The following is a 13,185-nucleotide window of genomic DNA, read 5'->3' as shown; positions in this document are numbered from 1 at the left end:
GAAGGACAAGCAGGTGGTGACCTGGAAGGCTTGAGTTGTTTAGGCTTAGGAGATCAGTCTCAATGACTCAATAAACTGCTTTGTAGGTCTTTCTCTTTTGCAGCATTGTAGATTGTACAATAGTAGGAGAGTATACTCTTTATGGTGCTGCAGTTAAAGGGTAGGCGGACCTTCCTAAAGCTATTTTCACTAGGTAGGAGTCCAAGTCAGATCTCCTGTGATGTGGACACCCTGGCTCTTTCCAACTTATCATCATAAATGTTATATATGTATATATGTATATATATATATATATATATATATATATATATATATATATATATATATATATATATATATATATATATATGGAAAATGTGTGGATCTCTGGTTGTCTTGTTGTCTATTATGATCTCTTTGGTTTTAGTCGTGTTATGGACTAGGTTGTTCTCTGAGCACCACTTCATCAGGCTTTGCCCTTCGATCCTGTAGGCCATCACATTTTTATCCAAAATAAAGCCCAAAACAGTGGCATCAGCTTCAAATTTTATTACAGTTTTAGAAGTGTTATTCTAAGTGTGCAACGGCTGTGTGAAGTACAGCAATGTATCTGTTTGCTCTGTAGGGTAACTGGTGTTTGTGAAGATCAGGGTGACTGGGTAGTAGTCATTCCAGCATTGCATAGTTGATTTCTTGGGTACAGGGATAATGGTGATTGATTTGAGGCATGTGGAGATAGCAGCTTGCTGCAGTGAGAAATTGAATATATTGATAACGACATCCACTAGTTTTATATTGCCCTGTATGGACAGGCTGACATGGTGGTATCATTTGTTGTGCAGTGGACCTTACCTGGTGGTGGTGAGGAACAAGTGGTTGCTTGTTCTCAGGTGGGAAGCATGTTGCCCTGTCACGCTGTTGCTTGTGCAAAGTGGCAAAGAACTGCTTTACCAACTGCTTAACACACTTTACACTAGCCCTTATTCGATATTTTAGGATTCCTCTGTATGCAGATCTAAAAACAGTATCATGCACCTCCAATATAGTCCGTATTTGAATGTTCAGTCATACATTATCTGATTACGTTACGTCATCCTGAAATGAACTAGTAATGGCAGACAATGAGACAAAGAAAATAAAAGCTTAAAATTTAAGATTGTAATTGTGATGTTTTGTAGTTTTCTATGTTTTTTTTTTTTTTTTTGTGGGTTTGGTTGGTTGTTTGGTTGTTGAAGACTTAAGACTTCATTAATGATGCAAAGGGCTGCTGCTGAGGATGGCAGTTTAGGGATTCATGAGATTTCTCTAAATAGTACCACTTAGAGACCATGAAGATGGCTTTGGACTGCTGCTGATACTAACACTTCTCGGATTAAAAAACTGCAGTAGTCACAGAGTTTTGTGTTCAAATCCCCATCAGGGAACTGCTGAAAACTGATTAGGTTTCATGCTAAAAGTAGAATGATTTTCCTGCTTACATAATTAGACTTTTGTGACAATATAATACACCGTCAAAGAATAGAAATTATTTATAATCACACCAGATGATGTTTCTTCCTTATATCCTCTCAGGGAGTTTTTCTTTGCCACCTGAAATGTACATTTATTTATGCATTTATAGATTTATTTATAGATTTATTTTATTTATATGTATATTTCTTTCTTTAAAGCAGCTTTGTGGCAATGTCCATTGCTAAAAGCGCCATACAAATCCAACTAATTGACATTTAGTTTTATTAGCGTTAGCTATACAGGGGGAAAAAAAGGACAACAGATTCTTCCGTGTTGCGAACCGGATCATTTAAAAGAGTCGTTCACAAAGGAGCCGATTCAATCCTCGTTTGCGATTCAGCAGCTGTAAGCTCTTTTTTTCCTCTCTGTGCTCATCTCCACTTCCAGCATCCTTTCTGTTCCCCTGCAGCTCCACATCACTGGGGATCAGTGGGTCCAGACTGCAGCCTGCTCCCCTTTATTCTGCGTTTTTAAGTGTCTTAAAGGATCTACAGGATTTGGAGCATTTCAATTTTGTGCACTCGGATTTACAGCTCCCTCACGTCCTTTATTACAGTTTCAACCAAAGGTAAGATTTAGATTAGAAACGAGAAAAAAATGTGATGTGATCATCAGGGCAGTGTTGTTATTTTACAGCTCTGTGGTATATTTAGATATGACTCATGACTTTACCGCACAATGCGGATGAGTTTATTGCCTTTTAATCAATTTTCTCACCATCCGGGACACTGCACATTGAACTGATGCTGTTATGTAAAAACTTGGCATTTCCATGCGGATCTCGGTTAGATCTGATTATTGGACTATTTGCTTTGCTGACATAATAACTGCAGAGTCTTCCGGTAGTCCTGTACACAGACACAGACACACACAGACACACACACACACACACACACACACACACACACACACACACACACACACACTCTCTCTCTCTCTCTCTCTCTCTCTCTCTCTCTCTCACACACACACACACACACACACACACACACACACACACACACACACACACACACACACACACACACACACTCTCTCTCTCTCTCTCTCTCTCTCTCTGTCACACACTCACTCACACACACACACACACACACACACACACACACACAGAGAGAGAGAGAGAGAGAGAGAGAGAGAGAGAGAGAATGAATCTAAACGAATCTCTGTATACATGTAATTTCTGTTTTATGTGTATATTGTGTTTCTAATAACACTTTATTATATACTAGTATTAATTTTAAAATCTAAAAATTGCCCAGATCTTATGACCATATAATCAAGTTGAAGTCCTGAGCAGTTTCCAAAAAAAAAGCTTTGGGTCATTCACACAGTAGAGCTTTACTTAACATCATTCTGATCAGTGATGTGCACAGATAGGCACTGCATGTCCTGTGTTAGATTAGAGTTTTTCTGTCACCTAGATATAAACACGCTGACTGAGGATTTTTGAGTTACAGGGCTGAATTAACACCTACGTTGCTGCATTAACACTTAAAGGTACTGAACGAACACATAAGCTGTACACCGTTTAATCTGTGCACATCTTTACAAACTTTTAAATATGCAACTCAAATGCGTCTATTCAACCGCACAGAACCGTCACCATGAATTCGCTCTACGGTTAACATTAAATGTAGAAGGTGGCTTTGTGTGTAATAAATAAATAAATAAATAAAAAGGACTGTGTGATTTTCTGCTGCAGTTTTTGTCTTTCTTTGAGTGCAGGCACACTTCAGTTATAGCTTTTCTTTCAGTTATAGAGATTGTGATTAGTACATTATTGCTAAAGCATGGGGGTGGGGTGGGAGCATGGGTTGTGATGCAGCATAAAGTAAGGAGTTGAGGGTGCGGATGGAGGTTCCCTGGTGGCGACGTTGAGAGATAGTGAGCACTGTTGTTACCATCACTAAGGAAGAGCTGTCATTTTCCCAAAAGAGTCATTTCAGTGAGGTTCAGGCTTCGTCTGTCTGCCTTTCTTTCTCTCTCGCTCTCTCTCTCTCGATCTCTCTCTCGATCTCTCTCTCTGTCATGTTTGGCAAAAAAATGCGATGGTGAAATTTCCCAGTTAAACATTTTTCAGTGCATCGGTTTGCCAACCACACCTATCCTGTGGCAAGAGAACACTCAGTGTCTTTTCTGAGACTGATTCACTTGGTCAGATCATCTAGTATCTGTGCCTGTGAGGTGAAAGTCCATATCCTCTGTTTAGGGGGGGGGGGGGGGAAACATTAGGTTCTTCTGCCAAATTTCCAGACAAGAAAGTAGTGCTAGTATGAGTTGCCTCTGTGTTAGTGCCAGAGATTCAACCAGTCAGAATAAGCTTGAGGAGTGAACCAGTTGTGATGTAATAGACACGGAAATAAAGAAGAGGAGGGATTGAACACACGTTTAATTTCACGTTCTGGTTTAACAAAATCTGTTTAATCAGGCCTTTTCTTGTACTAAATATATTTTTACTTTAGTCTTTATTCTTCTGGTGGGAACTTCTCCTGGTCCAGAACTGCAAAACAGCATAAGACAAGACTTTTAAGACATGACTGTCTTGGAAGCAGGATATCACAAATGCGAGTGGCAAAATGACATTTACTCGCTAGCCACTATAATAGGAACACCAGAACTTGTGCTCATTCATGCACTTATTCAATCAGCCGGTTGTGTGGCAGCAGCACAACGCACAGGGATCCGGCAGACACAGTGAATGTTCACTATAAAATAGTGGAAAAAAAAATAGAATCACCATAAAGTGATGTCAATGGCTTTAATCATGGTGTGGATGCCTGGGAAAACCGCTGATCTTCTGGGATCTTCACACACACTAGTATCTAGAGTACCTCTGAGTCTGTTCACACTTAACCTCAGATTCCAGTTCTTGGCTATTCTGTCGCTGCCGTAGCCGATCCGAGATGCTTTAAGGTTGTAAAGAATGCTTATTTGAGTGACAGTAGCCTTCCTGTCAGATCCAACCAACCTGGCTATTCTTATCTGATCTCTCTCATTGACAAGGTGGATGTTTTTTGTTTTTCTCACTATTCTGCACTAGAGATTGTTGAGAGAACTGATCTGGCGCACGACAGCCACGTGGCAGTCAGAGTCACAGATATCACATTTTCCCCAATGTGCTATTTGGAATGAAGATTAATTAAAGCTCTTGACATGTGATTGTATGCTTTGCACCTCTGCCACATGATTGGCTGAAGGTCTAACTGCATGAATGTGCAGGTCTATTAAAATGGCAAGTCAGATTTAAAGATTTGTTTAACAGAAATTGTAATTACTTGGCAATTATTGCAGTTTAGAAGTTCTGTATCAGCACACAGCTTTTTGTGTTGATGGCTATATAACTGATCAGAGTCAGAGTGAGATTGACTCACAGTACACTGTGTTTTCGAGGACTCATCGATCTCAGTGTGTTCACTCATCTGTGCTTTGGCTTTAGGCAAAAGCCAGACTGCTGTCCTGTTCTGTTACACAAGACACACTAATGACACGTTTAGTCAGTGTAGGGCATTATAAATTACAGATACTGAGAATTTCAAGTTGTTGTTTTTTTTGCTTCACTTTCACTTAGATTTGAAAATGAAGACGAATGTATCTGGATAAAATGGTATGCTAGTCATGTAAATATGAAGGAGTGAATCATTTTCTATAACCGAGACATTAACTTTGCAACATTAATTACACTTTGCTAGTGATGGAGAAATACCCCATTCTTCTTATTTTTCCTCTTCTTCTTTGTATCTTTATTATCATTATTATTTCTACTGGTTCTTGGGCTCCTCTTGCTTTCATTAGAGTTCTTCCTCTTCTTCTTCTTCTTCTTCTTCTTCTTCTTCTACTACTACTAAACTGTAGGTCATACAGATATACGGTCAATAGGTATTAGTCCCTCCCACTATTCAGGCAAGATCGACCTGATGGTTGTGTTATAGTGCAGCGCTTTCTTTTGGCATATCTCAAAAAAAGAAATTAGTTTTGCCCCGCTGATTCTGTAGCATAATGGGAACACAGTAGCACCTGGATTGTAAATAAATTGAGCTTGACACAGATTGGTGCCCGAGATGAACAGAGGGAATCGAACCTGGATCCTGATTGGTTAGAATGAAACCCGCTGGCTCTTTGTGGATAAGATTGCAGACCCTTGAATTGTGGCCTCTTCAGTATTTTATGTAACTTGGCAAGAACTGACTACTGTGGGTTTAGGGGCCATGATATATTTGAAGCATGTTTGGATTCCACAGATCTCCACTCCAGTTATATTTATAGCAGTAATAGTAGTAGGAGTATAATTATTTGTAGTAGAAATAGTAGTAGTAGTAGTAGTAGTAGTAGTAGTAGTAGTAGTAGTAGTAGTAGAAAGTATATCCATCCTGAAGATGTGTTCAGGGTAAAAATGAGGAGAAATGTTTCATAAATCACCCGGAAGCGTGATATATATTCGTTTTTTTCTTTTGTTTCCTTTCCAAGTGTTTTTGGCTGATCAGCATCTGTAAATTATCTGTAGTGTTTGACTGTGTGTGTTTGTGACCTGCGATGGATTGCCACCCCATCCAGCAGGTCAACCGCCTTGTACCGTTAGTCCCATGGGATAGACGCCAGGCTTCCCGCATCCATGTGTAGGATAATCAGTAAGAACTGATAGATGTACTGTATAAAAGTAAAATAAATCAGTACAACTTAAATCTGTACAAAATAATTGACGTTGAGTTGAATTTTAAAGAATTTAAAGAATTTCCATTGTACAATTTAGGACTTTAGTGGAATTTAGTTGCAGTCAATACAAAGCAACAAACACAGTTTTTCATGCTGGTTTATATCACAGGAATATGACATTCAGGTCTGGAAAAGGGGTGTATAAAAGTATTCACTTAAAAAATGGCTAAAATGGCAAAAACAATGAAAACAGTTTGTAGTATCTTTTACCTGATTTTTTTTCTCTTATATCCACCTGCATAAACATATCTCCTTAGTAGTGTCTGAAAGCATGAAGTGGCTTGGACAAAAGACAAATTGGGAATTTTACAGGAACGGTTGTAATGCAATCAAATCTAAAGCGTCTGGGACATCAGGAGTGAAGTGTTAGTGTGCAATACAGACTGAGTGAAATCAGATCAGAGACGTCGGTGACTGAGCGGCTGGAAAAATGCTTTTAAAGCAATGGAACACCTGCATGATGGATGCTTTTAAGGCACACACACACACACACACGCGCACACACACACACACACACACACACACACACACACACACACACACTCACACACACACTAACACTGTCCTGGCTCATTCCTTTATCAGTGTGTGGGAGGAAAAGGTTTGCAGATAGCAGTTTGCTGTATTTAGATCACATATCATTTGTCTTTAATAGCTGAAAACAGTCATGCGATTTTATTAATTTCTGATTTTTTAATCCCTTTTCTTTATTTCTTAATATTCACCTTCCAGGTTTGGTGTGATTGAACTTAAAACCACAGTGATGGATGAAATGGATGTACCACAGCTGAAGAAAGAGGTAGAGAGCCTCAAGTACCAGCTGGCGTTTAAGAGGGAAAAATCATCCAAGACAGTCACAGAGTAAGAACCACACCCATTATTCCTATAGCATCCCGACCGCAGGCTGACGATGAGAGATAATAGTAGCTGACATCATTTTATATAGTTCAAATATTAAGCAGGTATACACAGAATTCCACAGAGGACATTTATGCACTGAAATTATATATACGTTATAATAAAACAACCACTGATTTACTCACGAGTCATTTTGATTCAATGATTCACTTTTGATTCAATGATTAAATTTAAACTTCAGTGACATTGAAATATTGAATCAAAATTGAATGAGCGAATCAAAATTGAATCATCGAATCAAAATTGATTCGATGATTCAATTTTGATTCGATGATTCGATTTAACCATTAATGACATTGAATCATCGAATCAAAATTGATTCATCGAATCAATTTTGATTCGATGATTCAATTTAACCTTTAATGACATGTTATGCAATAGTTTAGATAGACCATCATAAACATCCACCTTCAACGATTAGCATATTAATATCACAACGAATGTGATCTTTCATGTTATGTAGTCAGAGACGGGGGACCCGGGTCATATGACTTGACTCGAGTCAGACTTAAGTCGCTTGACACATATTAAAAAAGACTCGACTTGACTTTGACTTGACATGACTTGAGACTTCCTGATGTTTTATATATTTTGGTCTATTTTCACTTTGTTTACCGTCAATGACATTTGACTTCCTGCTGATTTGGCACTAGTGGGATTTAGGCTTCCTTTCCCGCTCTCACACCCACTTATCTGTGCACTCCACTCAAGCAGGCCAGCTTTTAAAGCATAGCTGTACCGAGCCGAGTCGTAACTCGGTGCCACTGCGTCATATTGCTGTAAACTTATATCAGAAGGGCTTCAAATTCAACATAACATGTTTCATGCTTTCGTGCTCCACATTCCTGCTCCACATTACAGCTCTCTCTGCTTCTCATACTGTAGCATTAGTCTGTAACTGATGATTCGTACGAAAATACCTCACACTTCATGCACCTCGTATTGTATTAGTAATAATCTCAAAATTATGTAAATATCAATGGAATACAAATATTTAACCATAGACTCTATGTCACAACGAAGCACATATTCATATGGTACTTTATATAATAGCAATCATCAAAATCTGAGGAGCTTCAATATCATCGCTATTTCAGTCAGCGTCCCAGATCTTAGCTCCGAAATACCAGTCATTATGAATCAGCGCGAAACTCCACCCACACGCAACATGCTGGACGTCTGTCATTTTTATCGACTGCAAAACTCTTCAGAGGATCAGCAACAGTTCCAGTTTAGCAGGATTTAACACATGAGTGCTAGAAAAATTCTGATTAGGATTCATCATAACAATTGGGTTGTAATTATGTGACCACATGCCGTTAATTAGAATATGAGACATCACTAAAATAAGATACATTCTGTTTATGAGGTGAGATTGTAACGCTTACGGATTCATGTTACTGTTCACATTAAAATACTCCTTTATTTTCTCCCAGTAGGTTACAAAAAGATCCTTCCTTTAGGTCTTAAATTAAAAGTCAATTCTTCCATTTCGTGCTGTATATTTATATATCAACAGGTTTATACCAATGTCCAGTGCTACATGCTACACATAATATACTGACAAGATCTAAAAATATCTCCTCAACACATCATGTGTATGTGTGTGTTTGTGCATTTGTGTGTGTGTGTGTGTGTGTGTGTGTGTGTGTGTGTGTGTGTGTGTGTGTGTGTGTGTGTGTTTGTGCATTTGTGTGTGTGTGTGTGTGTGTGTGTGTGTGCTTGTGCATTTGTGTGTGTGTTTGCATTTGTCTGTGTGTGTGTGTGTGTGTGTGAGTGTGTGTGCGCGTATTTGTGTGTGTGTGTGTGTGAGTGTGTGTTAGGGTGTGTGTGCGTATTTGTGCGTGTGTGTTTGTGCGTGTTAGTGTGTGTTTGTTATGATACGGTACAGTATATGACTATTTTTAGGACACGCTTTTTAAAATCGCATCAGACGACTGAATTATGGCACAAAAAACATGTGTTTGTGTGAGTTTGTGTGTGCGTGTTTGTATGTGTGTGTGTATTTGTGTTTGTGTATTTGTGTGTGTGTGTGTGTGTTTTTGTGTTTGTGTGTATGTGTATTTGTTTGTGTGTGTGTGTTTGTTTGTGTTTTTTGTGCGTGTTTGTGTGTGTTTGTGTGTTTGTGTGTGTATTTGTGTGTGTTGTTTGTTGTCTCTTGGGTTTAACACAAAGTGATGCAAAAAAAATTTAAAAATATCCACAAAAAACCCCAGAGAGATGGTAAAGACTAGATCATAGTTTAAAAGTTGGAAGCACATCATTGTTTAGAACATGGTTAGTTTTATTAAAAATACAATTTCCCTTCACTGCCCAGATTCACTAATTGCAGCTGAATGGACATAAAGTAAAAGTAGTGTTATTTGTTGTTCCGCTGTCTGCTGATGAAGATGATGATCTGATGGAGCACAGACATGTGGACAGCTGGTATCAGATTAATTAGGCATATGTCTGTTTTGGGTCTTTTATCTGCGTTTTGTAGGCAAGACGAATGCATGTCTCACTAAATAAAAAGATTTCAATGTCTTTAGTTTTTTCTTTCTGAAAACAGAAACGTCAAAATATTTTATTCCCCGTTTTTATGATCTGTTTTCAGGATATCAGCTGCAGCAATGAGATGAGTTTCCACACACAATTGCTGTTTATACATTTTACACACAATTACTCTTGACTATCACAATCACGCAAAATACACTTTCAGGCCTCACAACAGAACAGATTCTGTGTAATATGCTGTTTGGGGTCGAGCCTTAATATGAGTGGCGATCTAATTAAAAATAATAATAATAAATCAATTATCCTGGATGTGTTTGGTGTCTGTTTCTATCTATCTATCTATCTATCTATCTATCTATCTATCTATCTATCTATCTGTCTGTCTGTCTGTCTGTCTGTCTGTCTGTCTGTCTGTCTGTCTGTCTGTCTGTCTTTGTAAATATAAAACAAGACTTTATTTGTTTCTGTCTGTCTGTCTGTCTGTCTGTCTGTCTATTTGTCTGTCTGTCTCTCTGTCTGTCTATCTATATATCTATCTCTGTATCTGTCTGTCTGTCTTTTTAAATATAAAACAAATTCATTTCTGTTTATCTGTCTCTCTGTCTGTCTGTCTGTTTGTCTCTCTGTCTGTCTGTCTGTCTATCTATCTGTCTGTCTGTTTGTCTTTCTGTCTGTCTGTCTGTCTGTCTGTCTGTCTGTCTGCCTTTGTAAATATAAAACACATTTCTTTCTGTCTGTTAGTCTGTCTGCCTGTCTTTGTAAATATAAAAAAAATTCTATAATTCTATCAATCTATCCATCTCTCTGACGTTCACTTCCTCTTCCTGTTCCAGCTTGGTGAAGTGGATTGAGGATGGTGTGCCCACTGACCCGTTTTTGAACCCTGAGCTGATGAAGAATAATCCATGGGTGGAAAAGGGCAAGTGCGTGATCATTTAGGACGGAAACAACGGAACAGCACAGATCTGAATGTCCACACACACACACACACACACACACACACACACACACACACACACACACACACACACACACACACACACAGAGGCATTAGCACCGTACAGTCACTACTTGCAAGATCTAAAACTATGCCACGCATTACTATATAATACTCCTAAAGGTCAATACGTTATTTAAAAAAAAAATTCACTATTAATATGATATTCATAGAAAAAGAACTCTTTATATGCACTTAGTTCTATTAGTCTGTTACATATTAGTTTAGCTTCCGCATTTTTCTTTCTTTTCTTTATTTTTTTTAAAATACTCTATAAACTTTTAGTGTCTCACTGCCAGAAAACGAGCGGCAGACTAACACCTGCAAAAAAACCCCCAGAGGAGATTTCTGACTTGTAGCGTGTTAATCCGTCCGGCAGGACAGTGCACCGTTTATACAGGAACCACAGAAAAACATCTTGAAGTTCAGCACCGTTTTGTTCAATCTGTCCGATTCATTAATTTATGATCTATTTATTTATTTATGTGTTTGTTTGTTTTTTTAATTAACTGTTAATGCTCTGATGGACCTGATGCTTTTTAATATTTAGGTCTGAGGTTCTGAGATCCACTACCGAGAAAGTTTTATTTATTTATTGTATATTTTTTATTCCTTATCTCCATAGCCGAAAATCGTAGTGTAATAGACTTCATTTATATATTGTTGCAAACTATTATTTGAACACTGACACGAATCCGGTGTTTAGCTGCTAAGAAATCATCGTTTGTTATGATACTGTACTGTATATGACTATATTTAGGACACGCTTTTTAAAATCCCATCAGACGAATGAATTCTGGCAAAATCAATCAATCAATCAATCAATCAATAAATGTGGGATTCTTCATATTACGTACTTTGACACGTCCATTAAACATCTATTAAAAAACTATTTCACTGAAACCATGTAGAAATATTTTATTAACATTCGAAACTTGGCTAAGATTTTTGCAAATCTTGTTATGTAAAAAAGAGTTTAAAAAAAAAAAGTCTAGGCTATGTGTAAAGATAGACATCATTTTCATGGCCATGTTAATTCATTTTTTGTTGTTTGTTTGTTTTCTATTCGATTTAATGTTTAAATTGAAATGAAAATAAATATCTGTCAATAAATAGTAGTAGTTTTTGGATAAAGTGTACCGGTGTCTTTCAGTGGATTGGAGTTTGGAGTGTGGAGACAAACATGACAGAAATTCCTAAAAATTTGCTTATTAAGCTAATATTCATATTCGTTACCTAGCTGGATAAATACCGGTGTTTTAATGTCACTTGTCATCACAAATGGTGTACAATGTAAACACAAACACAATACAAAACAGTCGAGTAACTAAACCTTCTTAGTGTTTACTGGACCCACATTAATAAAGAATAATAAAGAATTTTTTCCCCAATATATATGAAAGTATAAAATCTGAAATATATGAAGCTCTTGGTAGTAAAACTCAGACTCTCAGACCTGACTGTGTGATGAGCAAGAGAAGAAATAACACACGTTACATGCCAGTTCTCACCATCTGATACTGCCTTGGTCACGCTTTCCTTAAAGAGAATGAATGTGTTTTGTAAGTGAACCGGCTCAGATGCACAAAACTTTTTTTTTTTTTTTTTTTCTTCCAAAGGCAAGGCAAGGTGTGTGTTCATATTTTATTGACTTCTGATTTTGGTCTGTTTTTATATATTTATCAATTTAAAAAAAAAAAAAAAAAAAAAAACACCTGTGGCGTGTTTAGTTAGATATTAAGTTCATAGGTTTTGGGTTAATGACTAAGCAATAAGTAATGGCATTTTTTTATTGAATGTTTTACAAAAAGTCATTTATCTGGAATAAAGTAGAGGAATTTTAGACAGCTTTGGTGTTGTTTTTTCATATACTGTAAGTGTGTGTGTGTGTGTGTGTGTGTGTGTGTGTGTGTGTGTGTGTGTGTGTGTGTGTGTGTGTTTGTGTGTGTGAGGGGCTGAGTGAAAAGCAGAGACTCACATGTCTGAATATAACAGTAAATTCAGCGTGTGTGCGCATGTGTGTGTGTGTGCGTGTGTGTGAGTGTGTGTGTGTGCGTGTATGTGTGTGTATGTGTGAGTGTGTGTGTGCATGTGTATGTGTGTGTGTGTGTGTGTGTGTGCGTGTGTGTGTGTGTGTGTGTGTGTGTGGAGCTGAGTGAAAAGCAGACAGTACACATCTGAATATCACAGTAAAGTGAGAGTAAAGTGTTGTCAGGAATCATGGAAGCAGCTTAGAAGCTTAAACATGAACTATGATGCAAACACACACACACACACACACACACACACACACACACACACACACACACACACACACACACACACACACACACACACATAATATTAAAGCAAAGCTGTATTATCTAGCTGAATGTTAGTCTGGGCCACAAAGTAATTGTTCCAGTTGTTTGTGCCTCTGTCCAAAAGAGAATTATTATGAAATCTTTATATTCTGAATAATATTTTGAAAGCTGGTACAGTGTTATTGTGCCTTACAGTGATATTGTGCCTCTCATTCAGGGTGTTTTCCTTCCTCACATGTGCCTCGCTGTTGTCATGACTTGCTCCAGGTC

The 13,185-nt window shown here is 37.8% G+C and overlaps 1 protein-coding gene across 1 annotated transcript; it reads left to right on the top strand.

The window, feature by feature from the left end:
- The first annotated feature begins 1,808 nt into the window (after positions 1–1,808).
- gng13b (guanine nucleotide binding protein (G protein), gamma 13b) lies at positions 1,809–12,455 on the top strand. Its single transcript, XM_027171689.2, has 3 exons — positions 1,809–2,059; positions 6,934–7,062; positions 10,449–12,455. The coding sequence occupies exons 2-3, from the start codon at positions 6,965–6,967 to the stop codon at positions 10,552–10,554; spliced, it is 204 nt and encodes a 67-aa protein (XP_027027490.1). The 5' UTR covers positions 1,809–2,059; positions 6,934–6,964; the 3' UTR covers positions 10,555–12,455.
- Positions 12,456–13,185: the final 730 nt, after the last annotated feature.

Source organism: Tachysurus fulvidraco, chromosome 15, assembly GCF_022655615.1.
Source record: "Tachysurus fulvidraco isolate hzauxx_2018 chromosome 15, HZAU_PFXX_2.0, whole genome shotgun sequence".
NCBI classification, from domain to species: Eukaryota; Metazoa; Chordata; class Actinopteri; order Siluriformes; family Bagridae; genus Tachysurus; species Tachysurus fulvidraco.
This window is presented reverse-complemented; position numbering and strand designations above follow the sequence as displayed.

Excerpts from the sequence above, each read along its gene's own strand:
- gng13b (XM_027171689.2), top strand. The coding sequence starts at position 6,965 with ATGGATGAAATGGATGTACCACAGCTGAAGAAAGAGGTAGAGAGCCTC. Across the intron at positions 7,063-10,448 it reads TCATCCAAGACAGTCACAGA|CTTGGTGAAGTGGATTGAGG; the intron begins GTAAGAACCACA and ends TTCCTGTTCCAG.